Source organism: Phocoena phocoena, chromosome 2 (assembly GCF_963924675.1).
Source record: "Phocoena phocoena chromosome 2, mPhoPho1.1, whole genome shotgun sequence".
Classification (NCBI taxonomy): Eukaryota; Metazoa; Chordata; class Mammalia; order Artiodactyla; family Phocoenidae; genus Phocoena; species Phocoena phocoena.
The window spans coordinates 42,332,374-42,353,787 of NC_089220.1; the positions used below are offsets into that span (position 1 = coordinate 42,332,374).

Consider the following 21,414-nt stretch of genomic DNA (forward strand, 5'->3'; position numbering starts at 1 on the left):
TATGGTAATTCCATTTTTAGTTTTTTGAGACTTAAGTCATTTCATATGTGTATAGATTTTCTATAGAATAAATTCCCAGAAGTGAGACTGCTTGGTTAAAGGGCTAATTGCATTCTTAATTTGAATACATATTGCCAAATTTCCCTCTACACGGTTATATTATTTTATCAATGCAATAACACCAGAAGGTATGAGAATTCCCAATTCCCAAAGATTTGCTGAACAATGGTGTTAATCAAACTTTTAGAGTGTTACCAATTTGATCAGTAAAAATGGATTCAATGATTTTGTATGTATGTGGGCCATTTGTATTTCCTTTTTGTGTGTGAACTGTCTGGACATGTCTTTTCCCCATTTTTCTATTTGTCCTTTTTTTCTCTTTCTAAAACATATTTTTATAGTGGGGTGACTGGCCTTTATTCTGTATTATGAGTTGCAAAGAGAAACACAATTTAAAAATTATGAAGCATATCAGAAATTCTATAGCATTGCTTAATTATTAGCATATTCTTAGCTTTGTTTTTTAAGTGACAGAAATATACTATGTTTTATTCTTCTTGACTGCATAAACCTATAGCCTAAGACTGCTGTTTTCAAAAATAATGCTACTGACTCATCATGAGAGGATTTAAAGGTATCCTACTAGTCTTGGTAATGGGTAATAATGATAAACAATGAGTTACTGAGTATTTACCAAGTTCCAGGCCCTAGATTAAGCTCTTTCATATATCATCTTATTGAATCTTCCACAAAATCTTCTACGATGGCTCACAAGATACAGTATCATAAAGATGTCAATTCTCCTCAAATTAAACCAATCAAAATTGAATTAAGTCCCCCCAAAATCCCAACAAAATATTTTACAGAACTTGAAAATTAATTTTAAAACATATATCGAAGATGAAAAGGCCAAAAAAAGCCATGGCAATTCTGAAGATAAGGAACAATATGGCAATGGGGGAGGGGAACTTGGCCTCCTTAATATTTGGAAAGCAGATTTTGGTAAAGCCGTCATCATTTAAACTCTGAGTATTTTATCTCTAGTATACAGACAAGACTAAAGTAACAGAGCTGAGGGTTCATATTCAGAACTTCCCAACTCCAGAGTCCATGCTCTCAACAATTACATTTATTTCCTATTTATACTGATTTTTCTGTATTTTCTCATTAAATCACCCTTATGAAAATATCTGAAATATATGGGCAGAAGACAAACCAAATTTAATTAGCATAGAGATAACCACAACTCTGATATTGGCATGCATTACCAATGAGCTAATAAATAAAGCACAGAACAAAAGTATGTACCAAATCTCTGGCACACTAATCACACTATACCAATTACATTACACCAATCTCCACAGAATTCAAATATGTAACTTTATGTTTATACCTCAGATGAGTCAGTTTAAATGTTTCACCTATATAAAGTGATGTTTTTATGATCGACAGGATCAGAATTGACCATGAGGTTTTAAACAGTTGGTAATACAGAGTACATTCTGGTTTTGTACAATTTCTTTTTCTTTTTAGTTTTTTAAAATTTTCATACAATTTTGAAAGGTTACATTCCATTTACAGTTATTACAAAATATTGGCTCTACTCCCTGTGTTGTACAGTACGTCCTTGAGCCTATCTTACAGCCAATAGTTTGCACTTTCCACTGCCCCACCCCTATATTGCTCCTCCCACCCTCCACTGGTAGTGGTTTTGTATAATTTCATGTTGCTATAATAAATTAGAAACTCTATTTAACATAAAAAGGCTGATTAAACAAACAATAACAAAAATGCCTGAAATATACTTTCTTTTAAAGATTAAAAATATCACTTTACATAAGAACCAAAAGCAGTACATGTGATTTTTAGCTATATCTTGAATTTTAAAAGAATTAGCTATAAGGATATTCTTTTAGAAGTGTCATGATATCTGCAACTTTCAAATGAATTTTAATGCATATATAATAAACAACATATAAAGACAGATAAAGAAAATGTGTCGAAATGTTATCAGCTGGTAAATGTAGGTAAAGCTTACACAGATGTTCATTGTATCATACTTTCAACTTTCTATAGATTTTAAAGTTTTTAAAATAAAATGCTGGAGGAACTGTTATTGTAATCAAAGCCACAAGAAACCAATCTCCACCACAAACTATGGTCTTATGATCCAATTTAAAATCTGTCCATTTTACTGTTCTTTAACAAAGGTATCAAAAATCCCCCAGGACTCCAAGTCATGAAGGAAAGTCACACTTACCAGCAAGTGTGTTTTGCTTATTGAAACATCCCCAGAAACACTTGTAACAACAGGACCTGGCTTCTTTGCTTCTCTGTCACCCAGCAAGATGGCAATGGTTTCAGCAAGAGCTTCATTCACAAAATGCCTAATAATGTCTGAATTCACAGGAACCCCGGCATCAACAAAAAGCTGGAGGGCACCATTGCTTGTTCCTTCCACTAAAAAAATGAAAGAATTTCAGAGTAAGTATGCAGGAAACATGCTTGCATTCTAAGCCTTAATTCTTAAAATTTTAGAGATGTGAACATATGTGTATGAGATGGTGTGAGGAGGAATAAAATGAAAATACAAAATCTACTTATTGTGACAGAGAATAAGATGGTAACTCACATAATGAACATCCTCTCTAAACAAACTAAAAAGGGGAGGAAAACATCCAGATGAAAATTTACTTATATGGCCTCTTCCCTACCACTACAACATTTAGCGATAAAAAGGATTTGCAGGGACTTCCCTGGTGGTGCAGTGGTTAAGATTCCATGCTCCCACTGCAGGGGGCACCGGTTTAATCCCTAGTCAGGGAACTAAGATCCTGCATGCTGCTCAGCACGCCCCACCCCCGCAAAAAAAAAAAAAAGATTTGTATTCACATTAAATGTTTTCATCTGAAAACAATCCACATTTCCAAGAGTAGGGCACCAGGAAACACTGATAGATCTTGGCAAAACACAGGGACACAATGACTGTGGGGGGATTTTAGAGAAATGGCAGCTTCTTCATAAATATGAAGACAGATCTTACTTCCGTCTAGTTTCAGATACTTCAGTTACTAACATTACAGGCTAATCCTCCTCAAACTTTTAGAGTAGTTTAGGTGCTTGATGTCAGTAGCTCTATAGGTATATTAATTTTCCAAATGGGTTGTACTTTTCACTTGTGTGAATGTACATGAAATTCAGTAAAACTTCCTAAACAGACTTTATTAGGCTTAAAGTGGTTATATTTCTAAAGCTCTGTGTGGAAAACATGTAAATAGTGATCTATACAACTTGATGGAGACATGACCTCTCCAAAGAGTACTCCTTAATTAGTACAACTATGGCGGCATTACAGAGAATTCCCTAAAAGGTAGGTACAGGTGTCTTGGGATCACTTGTTGAGAGATAAGTAATAGCAATTTACTCTGGAGCTCCATAGCAAAGACTATCACAATCCCAAATTTATATTCAACAGTATATATCAACACATCTCCATTTTTAGTTCCCATAATTCATTGTTTTGGCATGACCAAAAATCAGAATATCTGTTATAAAACCCAAAAGCCCTACCCAGACATAGGCAAAACAAAAGCAAACACACATGCTTTTAAAGAAAAGGGAACAGGATCTAAATACCCTCTATATTAGACCATCTTTCCTTAAGGCTACAAAGCCTGAAAACCACCACCCGACCCATGTGAAGGACTGCTAAGAGGACTATCACTAGCCCTGATTTGCACTAGCAGGAGAGACTGGTGGAGAGTCCAAGCACTCCAAAATACGCCATTGAGGTGTATGACCTAGCAATGAAAAAAGCATCTGGCTGTTTGCACAGTATCCATCATAAACCAGACAACTCTTTGGAGGCACTTGTTTGTTTTCCTGGACTGGTCTCCTTGTCTTGGGACTGCTGAATACCATCTCTACAACCAGAATTTTGACCAAAAGCTAAAGAAGTCCGACTATCTGTTTCTCCAAGGCATATTTCATGGTCCTTTGCCTTCTCTTTAGCTTCCAGTTCTTTTTTATTCCAGTTTCACTTGGTATTTTCCATCTGTTCCTTTTTCAACAGATTTTGAAATAGTCTCAGAGCAATTGTTTGGATGAACTGGTTTTGGTTTTCTTTTGGATTTGTATTCCTAGATGTCTTCTTCTGAAAAAGTATCTTCTAACATGACAAAATGATTTTATCATTAAAGAAGCACTAATCTTAAGTAAAAAAAATTTCCTCATAACTTTGTTGGTCATTTTATTCCTTCCTTCAAAAAATAAGAAGATGAAAGAAAACCTGGGATAGTAGCAGTGGAAGAGGCATTTGAGTTATACTAAATAGGAAGAATTAATCAAATATAAGAATAAATTGCATGGAGCCAGGACATTGGACATGGCTGGGTGTGGACTGAGGAAGACCAAAGAAAACAAAGTAGAACAAGAGATATTCCAAGGCTTTGGAAACTGGGCACTTGGAAAATAGTGGTATCATTAACAGAAAGAGCAACAAAGGAGGAATAAGGTTGGTTAGAAAAATGAGATGCATCTGGACACACCAAGTTTGGTATGCCAGTGGAGCATCAAGTAAAATATTCATCAACAGGCAAAACTGCAAGTTTACAGCCTAAATGTGTAGCTTAGGGGTCATCAACTGACACGGGATAACTATCGCCAAGAAGAGACTAGAAAAACAGAAAAGAAAGAGGGCAGGGGACAGAGCTTGGGGGAAATTTTTATTCAAGTAGAAAAAAGATGAGGAAATGAAGTCCTAAAGAAATTAAAAAGATAAGGGGAAGAACAATAGAATGAATTCTAAGAAACCAAAACCAGTAGAGCGTTTTAATAATTAGAGGTAGTCAACAATGCCCATACTAGAGCCTTCTAGGAGAATAAGGATTTGAAAAAAGGTTATCTCTGAGAACCAAATGCTGTAAGAGAGGAATTTCATTAACGAGAAGGAAGAAGAAAGCCAGCTCATAAAAACTAAAGAGAAAGTGAGAAATGATAAAGTAAAGCAGTAAATACAGACTCTAATGTCTAGGATTTAGGCAGTTAAGGGGTAGTTTAAGAAGGAGGAAGAGGAGGTTATTCTGGACTGGAAAGAAGTGGGAAAAAAATAGAGGTAACGATATATAGGAATGTTAAAAAAAAAAAGAGCTAGAAAGCTGGAGAACTTATACCATCCAATTTCAAGACTTATTTTTAAATTACAATAATCAAGAAGTGCAGTGTTGATGTAAAGACAGACTTGTAGATCAGTGGGACCAAACAGCAAGTCCAGAAACAGATCCAAACATATATAATAGCCAGATGATTTCCAACAAAGGTGTCAAGGCAATTCAGCAGGAGAAAGGAAAATCTTTTCAACAAATAACGCTAGAAAAATTGGATATCCATACACACAAAAAAAATCTTGATCTTCACTTCACATATAAAAATTAACTCAAAACATACCATAGACCTAAATTTATAATCTAAAACTATAAGGCTTCTAAAAGAAAACACAGGAGAAAATCTTAATGATGTTGGGCAAAGATTTCTTAAACAGTATACCCCAAAAATCACAAGCTATAAAAGAAAAATTGATAAATTAAACTTCATCAAAATTAATCTCTGGTCTTCAAAAGACAATGCTGAGAAAGCAAAAGGTAAGATAAAAACTAGGATAACACATTGCAAAACGTAAGCAATAAAGGACTTGTATCCAGAATAAAGAACTCAATAATAGTAAGACATAGACCCCAGTTAAAAACTGAGCAAAAGAGTTTTAAAGATACTTCATCAAAGTAATATACAAATGGCAAATAAGCACAAGAAAAATTGTACAACATCATTAGTTACTGGGGAAATGCAAACAAAACCCACAATGAGATATCTCCACATGCTTAGTGAATGGCTATAATTAAAAACATTGACAACAAGCATTAGTAAGGATGTGGAGCAGCTGGAACTCTCATTCACTGCTGGTTGGAATGCAAAATAGAACAGCCACTTTGGAAACATTTAGCGGTTTCCTATAAAGTTAGATATCTACTTACCATATGACCAAGAGAAATTAAAAGATGTATATAGAAGATTAGTTTGCAAATATACATAGCACAGCTGTATTTATAATAGCCAAAAACTAGGACTACAAATGTCCATCAACTGGTAACTGGATTAACAAATTATGGTACATACATGGAGTGTAATATTTATTACTATATGCAACAACATGACTGTCAAAGCATTATGCTAAATAAAAGAAACCAGACACAAAAGACTAAATACTGTATGATTACATAAGTATGAAATTCTAGAAAAGGCAAAATTCAATGATAGAAAGTAGATCAGTGGTTGTTAGGGTGTAGTAGGCATGGGAGGGGGTTAGGGATTGACTGCAAAGTGGCATGAGGGGACTGTTGGGGATGATGGAAATGTTTTTCTATAACATGACTGTGTGGCTAACATGGGGCTGTGTTTGTTTAACAAAACTTGTCAAACGGTACATTTAGAATTCGTGAATTTTACGGCAAGTAAATTATGCCTCAAAAAGCTAATGGAGAAAGAGGGGGAAGAAGAGGGAAGGAGAGGAGGATGAAAAGGAGGAAGAAGGAGGGAGAGAAGAGGAAGAGGAAGGAGGAAGAAGAGGTGAATGGTGTGGGCTCCCTAAAGAAAGAGGCTCTATCCATTCAGGGAATACTTAAACTCTTCTTAGGTGTCAGTCAAGGGCTAGGCTCTAAAGGAGAATCATGCTTACTTGTGAGTAATTTATAGTCTAGTGAGTGAGACAGATATGCAAGCCAATCATAATACAGTTTGATGGTTACTATAACAAAGATACACAGACACAGGGGCCTCCCTGGTGGCGCAGTGGTTGAGAGTCCGCCTGCTGATGCAGAGGACACGGGTTCGTGCCCTGGTCCAGGAACATCCCACATGCCACAGAGCAGCTGGGCCTGTGAGCCATGGCCGCTAAGCCTGCGTGTCCGGAGCCTGTGCTCCGCAATGGGAGAGGCTACAACAGTGAGTGGCCCCGCGTACCGCAAAAAAAAAAAAAAAAAAAAAAAAGATACACAGACACACAAACAAACACACACAAAGTGCTATGGGAAAGAATGGAGAGACTGGGGGTAGGAGGGATGGACGCTGATAGCATAATCTGAATGCTGCAGTATGTAATAAGGGAGTGAGGGAGAAATAACTTCCACTACAGAAGACTGGGAAGTGACATTGAAAAGAAGAGGACTTTTATCTTTTGTCAACCAAGGACTATGTGACCTGTAGAATATATAAATCCACAACAACCTGAAGGTTTTGTCTTATAATAACAAAAAAAGCTAAAAGATTCCATTTCACTTACCAATGTCAGAAGTCAATGGCTCACTGGCCTCACTGACTGAGACACTGATGTCAGCTGTGGCCTGCTGTTGGACTGGAAGAAGTCCAGAGATCATTCTTGACATTATTTCTTGTTCTACCCTGGGGGAAAAAAGTTAAGGATTCCTAAATTTAGTTGAAATGTATAGATGGTTAGAAGTAACACCCTTAAAAATAACTGGTACCGGGCTTCCCTGGTGGTGCAGTGGTTGAGAGTCTGCCTGCCAATGCAGGGGACACGGGTTCGTGCCCCGGTCTGGGAAGATCCCACGTGCCGCGGAGCGGCTGGGCCCGTGAGCCATGGCCACTGAACCTGCACGTCCGGAGCCTGTGCTCCGCAACGGGAGAGGCCACAACAGTGAGAGGCCCGCGTACCGCAAAAATAAAAAAATAAATTAAAAAAAATAACTGGTACCCATGGACACAAACATTTAAATGTGAAAGCAGTCATTCTGAAAGTTGAATCTGGAAAGAAGAAAAACTTCAAATATATCTCCTAGAAAAACAAACCGAATCTCTGTGTGGGAGACAGTTTATCAAATTAAAATCTTTCTGATCAGTCTAATGAAAACTTTAACAGCCCTTGTAAATTCAAAACAAGGTTTAGGTCAATGATTACCTGGCATATCATGCACCTAAAATGTTGGGTTCCCTACTCTGAAAGCACATATAAAACCCCACAAGATCAAAGCTAGAAAAGGAGTCCAGCTGCCCTCTCTTCAAGGAAATAAATATATAGACTGCAACACAGGTAGTTTTCCTCTAAAAAGGGAAAGCAAATTTACTTTCAAGGTCAGTTTTAGGAAGGGAAGTAGGAGAGGAAAAGGAAGGGAAACACAGTAAGAGACTGCTTTTTTTGTACATTTCTTTAGAGAAGCTAACAGGCTTCTTAATTATTATTATACAAGTAATAGATGTTCATTGTAAAAATCAGAGAACACATAAAAGTTAAAAAAAAAAATAAGGCTCACTCACAATCCCAGATTCAAGAATAAACAAAGTTAGTTAACAATTTGGTATTATTTCTCAATATTTTTCCCACGCACATTTATTTTTGAGTGAGCTCTTCTAAACTGTGGTTGCATCATTAGTATCCTGCTTCATTTATGCACCAGTGTTGTTAATATCTTTCTACATCATTAAGTATTTTTCTAAACCCAATCTTGATAACTGTATGAATATTCAGTTAAATATACTCAGGTAAATATAGGTATAAAAGTAGAGTTTATGAGTTTATATAAGTAACAAACAAAACAGTGCCTTGTTTGTAGTAAGCACTATAAGTGCTAAGTATTCTATGGCCTAGTAGCAGAACTGATTATTTCCTTAGGATAAATTTCTGTTAATAAACCACTGGATTAAAGAACTTGTACATCTTTAATGCTTTGTTACTCAGCAATAGCCTCTTTTGTCATAATAGACTGCCTCAGTACAAATATCCAAGGACAGAAACAATACTTGCAACAGTTAGTTAAACCCTCAGCCTCATGTCAGATAGTGTCCAGTGACTACAGCAAAGGAAAAATTTAATAAACAAAAGGAGACAAGGAAGATTTTCAACCAAAATTTCATTCTATTTATACTTGCTACTATAATTCTGTTCATCCCAACACCACTGTAAACTCACCATTGAATTAAGCTATTTTCCAATGTTTCTTTTCTCTGAATTACTTCATCCAGAACATCAGTAGTGGGCTGAAAAGTAGAAGCAACTGGTGGAAACGGAGGGCCATTATATTTTGTAGAAACAACTTTAACACTTCTGTTAAACTCCAGAATTGGTTCAGAGTATTCCAGAATTTCATCACATTTTTCCTCTTCCTGGTAATAATAAAAACAAAACTATTATATTCATGTATCTGTTCAACACTTACTGAGTGCTAAGTAGAGATAACTTAGGTAGGTGAATTAACCAGCACTTCTAAATTAATCAATAGCATTTTCTAACTGGTGATATCACATTATTTATAGTATACACACTTGTCATATAAATCACATTGAAGAAACTTAATTACACAATTATATTGTGTTTTTAAAGCCCAATATTCAGGGACTTCCCTGGTGGTCCAGCGGCTAAGACTCCACGCTCCCAGGGCAGGGGGCCTGGGTTTCAACCCTGGTCAGGGAACTAGATCCCACATGCCACAACTAAAAATCCTGCATGCCACAACTAAAAGATCCCGCACGTCACAACGAAGGTCCCACGTACCACAACTAAGACCTGGTGCAGCCAAATAAATAAATAAATATTTTAAAATATATATATATTCATTTTAAACAATCATAAAACAAGCTAGAAAACTTGGTTGCTCCTACATAAAGCATTATTAACATTTCCCTCTATAAATTTATTATCGTAGTAAAACTAACACTTCCAAATATTACTGCTTATCCTTACAGAACATATAATTTACATTTAAATATGCAGTTAGGTCATCTTACACATTATTTGTACCATCACATCATGATTAAAAGAGTTACTTCCGGAATTTTAAAACTTTTTATTATGAAAAATATACATGTTTAAAAGTGAACAAAATAGTGCTCATGCACTATATCTGTTACATATAAATAATATGAATCCCACTTACCTGTTCCCCAGCTTTAACAATTATCAACTCATAACGAACTCTGTGTCATCTATACTTCCCCCATCCACTTTCCCCTTTGCACACCATTTTGAAGTAAACCACAGATACCATATCATTTTATCTGTAAATAATGCAATATGTATCTCAAAAAAAGTTAGGGCTCTTTAAAAAATATAACTCAATAATATTGTCTCATTGAAAAATGAAGTCCACAGCTATTAAGTGGCAGAGCAAGGATAGAAACACTTGTCTTTGAAGTCCAAATTCTTTGCTATTTCTACAATGCTCCTTTCACTTATATATTGAACAGTTGTCTAATGTCTTTGCTATATTCTTACCTTCAAAACATTCATGTCGAGCTCACATGAGAAGACACACTGGTGAGCAAGTAACAATGTAGTGCATATCTCTTAATGTTTAAAATAGGATTTTATTTTATGATTGACAAAACTAGTCTTGGTTCTGAAAGTCTAAGAAATATAAACAAATGTCTTCTTTAAAGTTCACTGACACATCATTATTCAAGTAGTCTCTATGTTCTATGACCTTTTCTCCCATCCTTTATATTTTACTTCCAGCTACTTTTTCCCTCCTTCTATTTAACCATTTCTATCATTTCTATATCTCTTCCTGCTATATGGGCTCTTCCCTTGGATTTTAGACCCCTCACAACTTTTTTCCTCAATATGAACTAACTGGCGAACTTGCCAATAATCCAGAAATGAAAACAGACAAGTGTAATAGAATGAAGAAAGGACAGACTGGAGAGAAGGAAACCAAAGGAAACAAAAAGGAAGAAGGAAGTAGGAAGCAGGAGAGAGGAGATGCAGGTGGGAAACAGCTAACAATCATTAAGTTTCATGGAGGTAGCTAGGTGATATAGAAGATAACACTGTACTACAGAATAACAACCTTACAATTTTAAAATAAAAATATATTTAACTGCAAAGTAAAAGGAAGTTTCTCAAAGCTCTGTTACATAATACTGATGGTCAAAAGATATTCAACCATCAGAAACAAGGCAAGGATGTTCCCTCTCACCACTCCTTTTCAACATTGTACTAGAAGTCCTTGCTAATATAATTAGACAAGAAAAGAAAATTAAAGGTATACAGATTGAGAAGGAAGAAATAAAACTATCTTTGCACATGACATGATTGTCTATCTTTGCACATGACATGATCGTCTATGTAGAAAAGCTGAAAAAATCAACAAAAAGACTCCTGGAATTAATTAGCAATTATGGCAAGTTTGTAGGATACAAGGTTCACATACAAAAGTCCATCACTTTCCTATATGCCAACAATGAACAAGCAGAATTTGAAATTAAAAACACAATGCCATTTACATTAGCACACCCCCCCAAATGAAATACTTAGGTATAAATCTAACAAAACACGTACAAGATCTATATGAGGACAACTACGTAATTCTAATAAATGAAATCAAGAACTAGATAAGTGGAGAGATATTCCACGTTCATGGAGAGGAAGACTCAATAACGTTAAGATGTTATTCCCAAATTGATCTATACATTCAATGTAATTCCAATAAAAATCTCAACAAGTTATTGTGGAGATATCAACAAACTTACTCTAAAAGATATATGGAGAGGCAAAAGACCCAGAATAGCTAATATGATATTGAAGGAGAAGTACAAAGTTGGAGGACTGACACTATCCAACGTGAAGACTTAACAATAATCAAGACAGTGTGGTACTGGTGAAAGAACAGACAAATAAATCAGTGGAACACAACAAAGAACCCAGAAATAGATCCACATAAATACAGTCAACTGATCTTTGGCAAAGGAGCAAAGGCAATACAATGGAGCAAAGATAATCTTTTCAACAAATGGTGCTGGAACAAATGGACATTCACAGGCAAAAAAAAAATTTAGACACAGAGATTACACCCTTCACAAAAATTCACTCAAAATGGATTACAGGGCTTCCCTGGCGGCGCAGTGGTTGCAAGTCCGCCTGCCGATGCAGGGGACACGGGTTCGTGCCCCACTCCAGGAGGATCCCACATGCCACGGAGCAGCTGGGCCTGTGAGCCATGGCCACTGAGCCTGTGCGTCCAGAGCCTGTGCTCCGCAACGGGAGAGGCCACAACAGTGAGAGGCCCACGTATGCCAAAAAAAAAAAAAAAAAAAGGATTACAGACCTAAATGTAAAATGCTAAACTATAAAACTCCTAGAGATAACATAGGAGAAAACATAGATGACTGTGGGTATGGCAATGACTTTTTAAATTTAAGACCAAAGGGACAACCCATGAAAGAACTAATTGATAAGCTGAACTTCATTCAAATTAAAAACTTTTGCTCTGTGAAAACAAATGTCAAGAGAATTAGAAGATAAGCTACAGACTGGGAGAAAATATTTGCAAAAGACACATTCTGATAAAAACTGTTATCCAGGGGCTTCCCTGGTGGCGCAGTGGTTGAGAGTCCGCCTGCCGATGCAGGGGACACGGGTTCGTGCCCCGGTCCGGGAGGATCCCACATGCCACGGAGCAGCTGGGCCCGTGAGCCATGGCCGCTGAGCCTGCTCGTCCGGAGCCTGTGCTCCGCGACAGGAGAGGCCACAACAGTGAGAGGCCCACATACCGCAAAAAAAAAAAAACAAAAAACTGTTATCCAAAATATACCAAAAAACCCTCTTAAAACTCAATAATAAGAAAACAACCCAATTTTCAAAATGGGCCAAAGACCTTAATGGACACCTCACCAAAGGTGATATAACGATGGCAAACAAGCATTTGAAAAGATGCTCCACATCATTTATCAGCAAAATGTGAATTTTTTGATTAATTTTTATTCGAGTATAGTTGATTTACAATGTTGTGCTAGTTTCTGCTGTACAGCAAAGTGAATCAGTTATACATATACATATATCCACTCTTTTTTAGATTCTATTTCCATACAGGTCATTACAGAGTATTGAGTAGAGTTCCCTGTGCTATACAGTTGGCTCTTATTACTTATCTATTTTATATATAGAGTGTGTATATGTTAATCCCAATCTCCCCATTTATTCCTCCCCCCTCTTTTCCCCCTTGGTAACCATAAGTTTCTTTTCTACATCTGTGACTCTATTTCTGTTTTGTAAATAGGTTCATTTGTATCATTTTTTTAGATTCCGCATATAAGCAATATCTTACGATATTTGTCTTTGTCTGATTTCACTCAGTATGAGAATCTCTAGGTCCACCTGTGTTGCTGCAAATGGCATTATTTTGTTCTTTTTTATGGCTGAGTAATATTCCATTGTATATATGTACTACATCTTCTTTATCCATTCCTCCATTGATGGACATTTAGGTTACTTCTGTGTCCTGGCTATTGTAAATAGTGCTGCAGTGAACACGGGGGTACATGTATCTTTTTGAATTGTGGTTTTCTCCGGATATATACCCAGGAATGAGATTACTGGATCATATGGTAGCTCTATTTTCAGCTTTTTAAGGAAACTCCATAATGTTCTTCATAGTAGCTGTACCAATTTACATTCCCACCAACACTGTAGGAGGGCTCCCTTTTCTCCACAACCTCTCCAGCATTTATTGTTTGTAGATTTTTTTGATGATGGCCATTCTGACCAGTGTGAGGTGATACCTCACTGTAGTTTTGATTTGCATTTCTCTAATAATTAGTGACATTGAGCATCTTTTCGTGTGCCTGTTGGCCATCTGTATGTCTTCTTTGGAGAAATATCTATTTAGATCTTCCACCCATTTTTTGATTGTTTGTTTTTTTGATATTGAGCTGCGTGAGTTATATGTACATTTTGGAGATTAATCCCTTGTCAGTCACTTCATTTGCAAATACTTTCTCCCACTCTGTGGGTTGTCTTTTCATTTTGTTTATGGTTTCCTTCGCTGTGCAAAAGCTTTTAAGTTTCATTATGTCCCATTTGTTTATTTTTGTTTTTATTTTCATTACTCTAGGAGGGGGATAAAAAACGATCTTGCTGTGATTTATGTCAGAGAGCATTCTGTGTTTTCCTCTAAGATTTTTATAGTCCCTGGTCTTACATTTAGGTCTTTGACCCATTTTGAGTTTATTTTTGTGTATGGTGTTAGGGAGTGTTCTAATTTCATTCTTTTACATGTAGCTGTCCAGTTTTCACAGCACCACTTATTGAAGAGACTGTCTTTTCTCCACTGTATGTTCTTGACTCCTTTGTCATAGATTAGGTAACCACAGGTGTGTGGGTTTATCTCTGGACTTTCTATCCTGTTCCATTGAGCTATATTTCTGTTTTTGTGCCAGTACAACACTGTTTTGATGACTATAGCTTTATAGTATAGTCTGAAGTGAGGGAGCCTGATTCCTCCAGCTCCGTTTTTCTTTCTCAAGGTTGCTTTGCCTATTTGGGGTCTTTTGTGTTTCCATACAAACTGTAAAATTTTTTGTTCTAATTCTGTGAAAAATGCTATTGGTAATTTGATAGGGATTGCACTGAATCTGTAGATTACTTTGGGTAGTATAGTCATTTTAACAATATTGATTCTTCCAATTCAAGAACATGGTATATCTCTCCATCTGTTTGTCTTGTCTTTGATTTCTTTCATCAGCATCTTATAGCTTTCTGAGTACAGGTCTTTTGCCTCCTAAGTAGGTTTATTCCTAGGTATTTCATTCTTTCTGATGCACTGGTAAATGAGATTTTTCCTTAATTTCTCTTTCTGATCTTTCGTTGTTAGTGTATAGGAATGCAAGAGATTTCTGTGTATTAATTTTGTACCCTTCAACTTTACCAAATTCATTGATGAGCTCTAGTAGTTTTCTTTTTTTAAATTAATTAGTTTATTTATTATTTATTTTTGGCTGCATTGGGTCTTTGTTGCTGCATGCAGGCTTTCTCTAGTTGCGGCAAGTGGGGGCTACTCTTCGTTGCAGTGTGTGGGCTTCTCATTGCAGGGGCTTCTCTTGTTGCAAAGCACAGGCTCTAGGCACGCGGGCTTCAGTAGTTGTGTCACATGGGCTCAGCAGTTGTGGCTCGTGGGCTCTAGAGTGCAGGCTCAGTAGTTGTGGCACATGGGCTTCATTGCTCCGTGGCATGTGGGATCTTCCCAAATCAGGGCTCAAACCCGTGTCCCCTGCGTTGGCAAGCGGATTCTCAACCACTGCATCACCAGGGAAGTCCCTCTAGTAGTTTTCTGGTAGCATCTTTAGGATTTTTATGGATAGTATCATGTCATCTGCAAACAGTAACAGTTTTACTTCTTCTTTTCCAATTTGGATCCTTTTACTTCTTTTTTTTCTCTGACTGCCACGGCTAGGACTTCCAAAACTATGTTGAATAAAACTGGAGAGAGTGGGTATCTTTGTCTTGTTCCTGATCTTAGAGGAAATGCTTTCAGTTTTTCACTGTTGAGAATGATGCTTGCTGTGGGCTTATATATGGCCTTTATTATGTTGAGGTAGAGAAATGTAGATTAAAACAATAAGATACCATTACACACCTATTAGAATGGCCAAAATCTGGAATGCTGACAACACCAAATGCTGGCAAGGATATGAAACAGCAGGAACTATCATTCATTGCTGGTGAGAATGCAAAATGGTACAGCAACTTTGGAAGACAGTTCAGCGGTTTCTTACAAATCTGAAAATACTTTTACCATATAAGTCAGCAATTGTGCTCCTTGATATTTACTCAAAGGAGTTAGAAACGTATGTCCACAGAAAAAATCAGATGTTTGGTTTTGTTTTGTTTTCGTTTGTTTGGGTTTTTTTGGCTGCACAGCGTGGCTTGCGGGATCTTACTTCTCTGACCAGGGACTGAACCCGGGCTCCTGGCAGTGAAAGCACGGTATCCTAACCACTGGACCACCAGGGAATTCCCTCAGATTTTTATAGCAGCTTTATTCATAATTACCAAAACTTGTAAACAACCAAAATGTCATTTAGTAGGTGAATGGATAAATAAACTGTGGTCCATCCAGACAATGGAATATTATTCAATGCTAAAAAGAAATGAGCTATCAAGCCATGAAAAGATATGGAAGAAACTTAAGTGCATTTTACTAAGTGAAAGAAGCCAATCTGAGAAAGCTGCATACTGTATGACTCCAAGTAGACTGCATTCTGGAAAAGACAAAACTATGAAGACAGTAAGAAGATCAGTGGTTGCCAGGGACTGGGGTGGGTAGGGGGGACCGATGAATAGTCAGAACACAGAGGATTTTAGGGCAGAGAAAATACTCTATATAATAGCATAATGATGAACACATTTTTCCAAATCCATAGAATATACAACATAAAGAGTGAACCCGGGCTTCCCTGGTGGCGCAGTGGTTGAGAGTCCGCCTGCCGATGCAGGGGACACGGGTTCGTGCCCTGGTCCGGGAAGATCCCACGTGCCGCGGAGCGGCTGGGCCCGTGAGCCATGGCCGCTGAGCCTGCGCATCCAGAGCCTGTGCTCCGCAATGGGAGAGGCCACAGCACTGATAGGCCCACGTACCGCAAAAAAAAAAAAAAAAGAGTGAACCCTAAGGTCATCCATGGACTTTGAGTGATTATGAAGTGTCAGTTTGTAACAAGTCAAAATTGTTGGGGTATGTTGATAATGGGGGAGACCATGCATGTGTGGGGGTAGGGAACATATAGAAAATTTCTGTACATTCCTCTCAATTTTGCTGTGAACCTAAACTGCTCTAAAAATAATAAAGTCTTTAAAAAGAAAAGATAATCAAATCACGTAAAAAAAATGCTAGTAGAAAAATAAATTCACGTGATTGCTAATAAGCTTTATTACCTGTATGATATCGATTACTTCATCGAAGTTAGTTCCTGGAAACTTCACCTCTTCTTCATCTGCCTTCATAAATTCTGGAGTCTAAGAAAGCATTTTCAGAAAGTTTTGGTTGTGTTTAATGTCTTTTTAATTTATACCTAATTTATCATAATACCATAGCATAAGCTTATAATTACATGCCCCTATTTTTTATTTTGATATCCTGCTCAGACTTGATTTAACTAGTAAATGAAATCCAAGCTAGTCTCCAAGTTATCATTTCAATAGCTATAAAAAACTAGGTATCAGTTTTTCTATCAAGGACTCCACCAACAATGCAACTTAAGTCAATTGATCAAGTTGATATAATTGTGATTTCTCTCCTAGAATTAAGACAAAGAAATGTGTTTGTATGTATAGATATATAAGTTTACACATATACAAACTCACAAAAAGACAGATACAGAATCAAATAATTTAGAAAGACAAACAAAATAATTATTTTACAAATTTAGCCTCTAGGCCTCACTATATATAATCTAGTCACCAAAAACCACAATAGACAATTCCTGAGAGAAGAATGATGAACAGTCCAAAAAATTATTTGTAATCATATATGTTTTAATAAACTTCTGGTTAAAAAAATTATTGATGAAAAATAAAATTAGGCACAAGAGCCGTTCAGGGCCAGTTCTATTTTACTATTTCTGATTGTGAAAAAGTGATGTTCTTCCTCTCCTTAAAACTGTATCCTCAATGAACAAATTTGCTTACAATAGAGGAGACCTGGGGAAATGTTACAGTGCTATTTTGCTGTGTAGTAAAGTCATAATTTTGTCATTCAATCATAAGCAGCAAATAAATATTAGAAAGAAATGCATATTTTTGCCTCATGTCAATAGTATGACGACAAAGTAACATCCCAAAACATAAACTCCAATTGTCACTATAAAATTCACATTCAGGAAAACTATAATTTAATTCCCATTTAAATCAAGATTCTTCTCCAAAGAGACAGAAATTCTTTCTTCACATATGAGTCTTACAACTTAAGTTACCAAAAAGTTACACTAAGGATTATCATTTTCAGAACATTTATAAATGTAAGGATATTAAACAAACTTTCTTTTTCAAGTTCATAAGCAACTTCAAGGACTTCCCTGGTGGAGCAGTGGTTAAGAATCTGCCTGCCAGTGCAGGGGACAACAGTTTGATCCCTGGTCAGGGAAGATCCCACATGCTGTGTAGCAACAAAGCCCATGCACCACAACTACTGAGCCTGCGCTCTAGAGCCTGCGTGCCACAACTACTGAGCCCACGCACCACAACTATTGAAGCCTAGAGCCCGCGCTCTGCAACAAGAGAAGCCACTGCAATGAGAAGCCTACGCACTGCAATGAAGAGTAGCCCCCACTCTATGGAACTAGAGAAAGCCCACGCGCAGCAACAAAGACCCACGCAACCAAAAATAAATTGATTAATTAAAAAAAAAGCAATTTCACATTTGTTTTGAATATTTTCCTTAAAACGAAAATTATTAAAATAGATTATAATGGAAGCCTTTGCATGGAATAACATTAGTTAAAAATCCATAGTCAGACATTGCTCAAAGATATAGAATACATTTCTGAACATACCTGTATCCAGGTTTTCAGAGGAGGAGGAGGAGATGCTTCTTTGGGACTAGACGGAGATAGACCAACATCAGCACTACCATTTGAAATGCTGTCAATATCTACATTGGGTAATACCTAAAACAGAATACAACATCCAGCTTTCAGTTCATCATTTTGACTCAAATATTTGTGAATCTATGTATCAATAACATATTTAACTTTTTATTGCAAAGTCAATGGATAACAAATTTAAATTATGAAAGTGTATTTTACAAAATTTGGAAAATAAAAGGGAAACACAAAGAATCCTATTATCTTAAGACAACATCATTTTCACTATTCCCTTTATGTTTTTACTATCCACTTATGCATAGCTAAAATCTAAAACAGTTTCATTCCTGATTTTCCATTGTAATTAGGTCATAAACACCTTACTATACTTCCATATAGACTTCATAATAGTATTTTAAATGACTGCATAGTATTTCAAGAAAATACATGCCTTATTTAATCATTTCCTGTTGGTAAACATTTAGGATATTCACTATTAGATAGATAGATATATATCACTCCAAAAAACTTCATATATACATAGGGGTTTTTTCCCTGAACTTTGAATTATTTCATTATGCTAGATAGCCAGATACTAGGCTAACTTCTTGAGCCAAAAAGCATAAATATTTAAGATTCTTGATAATTACTGCCCAAATGCAATGAAGAGCTCTATTTCCATCATCAAAAACGTAATTAATTGTTTTATCCAACCTTCACCCAAATTAGATAATAGAAGTGCTTCAGCAAGAACAGTTTTTAAATGGAGGTATATTATTGTTATTTTAATTTGTATTACCTTGGTAACTAGCAAGATTTAAATTACTCAATTTGATTGCTTATAACTTCCTCTTCTGTAGAGTCTTATACATGTTCTTTGAATATTTCTGGATTTGCTCTTATGTTTTCTTATTAATTTATGGAGGTTTTTATATTTAAAAATTAAAACTTTCTATCATATTCCTTTCATATGTTCTCACTGTATTTTGTTTTTCCTTTTCATTTAGGAATCTTTTACATATATAAGTTTTAGATTTTATAGATTCAAATCTATTTTCTATCATAACTAAGATTTTTCCTCTATATCCAGACTTAACTTCATTTTTGATAAGGACTACACACAATTATCTTCTAATTCTTCTATGTTTATATATCTTGTAGTTATACTTTAGCCTATTGCCTATTTGGAACTCACTTGATACACAGTAAAAGTTTAGAGTCTAAAACCGATCTACTTTCCACACTGCTAACTAATTATAACATACATTATTTCATTTAAAATAATCTTATTTCCCACTGACTAATGAACTATCTATCACATATTACAGTTTTTTTAAATAACCAAGGCTATTTCTGAAATAGGACCAGTATCAAAACACTTTAACTTTTCTAAACCTTTGTTCTTTCAAATGTCAAAATGATCCTAAAGTTCAAGTTTTAAAAGAATTATGGCTTTTATTTTTTTAATACAATTTCACTTAAATTATACATTAACTTAGGAAGAATTGTCATCTTGAATATTTAAGCTTCACATTATAAGTTCTCTCTCCATTCATTCAAGTCCTCTTATATATGTTTGTATAAAGATTAAAGTATTAATTATATAAGACAAACACATTAAGCCTTTTTAAAATTAATTATTATATACTATTGAATTGTTCCCTTTGGAATATCATCAAGTCACCTGGATATGAGTTATCAGCTTAGAAAAGGTAGCTTAAGTCATGCAGAACAAGGATAGCAATATCACGTTAATATCATAGTTTGAAAGAAGGAAAGACCCATCATGAAAGCACAGTTTTCATGAAGCAATATAATAGATTTTAAGTACTAAAGTTAAGCCAAATATTTTTTTCCTTAAATTTTTCTGTTCATGCACACTGAATACCTGCACAGTAAGCTGAGGAGGATCTCTTTTTTCTGACTTCATTCCTACAACTGCTATGTTAGGTTTCTTTACTCCAGTTTCTGCTTTTCGAGATGATGGTGGAATAGAAGTAGTCACTGTTACAGGGTGTGGCTTGTTTACAGTTACTCCAGCAGGTGGCATGGAATCACTATTACTTTGGGTTTGTCCTAAAAAATTTGGGGGGAAAAGAAGTCAACCATTTCAGAAGTAAAGAGAAATTCTAATATAAAACCTAGATCTTTATGCCTAAATTCTCATAGGAAAGGAAAGTACTATCTGCAATCAGCTTTTCCTCTACCATCACCACTGCCATCATACTCACCATGTCATCCTTTTAGCAGCGACTAACATTAGGTGCTCATGTGTACTAAACAGTTCACATACACTATCTAATTTAAATAAGCTTATGGAGTATTAATATTATCCACATTTTACATTTGAGGGAGCAGAGGTTTAGAGACATAACTTAATTTGCCAAAGGTTATGATAGTAAGTGGCAAAGCCAAAACTAAAGTGTATTGCATTGTGTTGTATTATTTTTATTCTCAAATCTTCGTAGGGCAGCAACAGACAGAAATAAAACCGACAACAAAATACTAGTGTTTGACTACCAATAAAGAGCACGTAGGCCAACTATCTGCTAACTATCATAGCTGTCAAAATTTTGTTACCTTTCACTTCAAAAGTTCCACTTGTTTCCTAAATTTCAAAGTAAAGAGGGACAGTGCAGTGCATTCATTAAAAACACAGACTCTAAAGTCACACTGCCTGGGTTTGACTCTTGGCTCCACTCTAGCTATGTGGCCTTTGACAAATTACTGAACTCTTCTGTGCCTCAGTTTCTTCATTTATAAAACTGGTACATTACCATGCATTTTATAGAGTGGATTAAATAAGTTAATATATATAAAGTGCTTAGATCTGTCCCTGGCACACAGTAAGGACTTTATAAGTATCAGCTATTATTTTAGTAGAAGACATGTTTGAACAGACAGCTACCAAGTTGACATGCCATTAACCCATAATATCAAAATTAAAAATTCTCTTATGTTGAAAAATATTCACATTTAAATAATTCACCAAAATTAAGAATCACAGTGATATTTAAAATAAAAATAGCTATCAAAATTTGAAGAGCTAGTGTGAGA

The 21,414-nt window shown here is 35.8% G+C and overlaps 1 protein-coding gene across 4 annotated transcripts in view; it reads right to left on the reverse strand.

The window, feature by feature from the left end:
• The window catches only part of KIAA0586 (KIAA0586 ortholog), a 106,928-nt gene that overhangs the window by 57,120 nt on the left and 28,394 nt on the right, over positions 1-21,414 (reverse strand). For all 4 annotated transcript variants that reach the window (XM_065871934.1, XM_065871931.1, XM_065871933.1 and 1 more), the window contains 6 exons: positions 20,246-20,433; positions 18,328-18,441; positions 16,712-16,792; positions 8,978-9,171; positions 7,334-7,452; positions 2,261-2,460 (listed from right to left, as the gene is read on the reverse strand). In XM_065871934.1, coding sequence (XP_065728006.1) covers positions 2,261-2,460; positions 7,334-7,452; positions 8,978-9,171; positions 16,712-16,792; positions 18,328-18,441; positions 20,246-20,433 — 896 coding nt within the window. The remainder of the gene's footprint in view (positions 1-2,260; positions 2,461-7,333; positions 7,453-8,977; positions 9,172-16,711; positions 16,793-18,327; positions 18,442-20,245; positions 20,434-21,414) is intronic.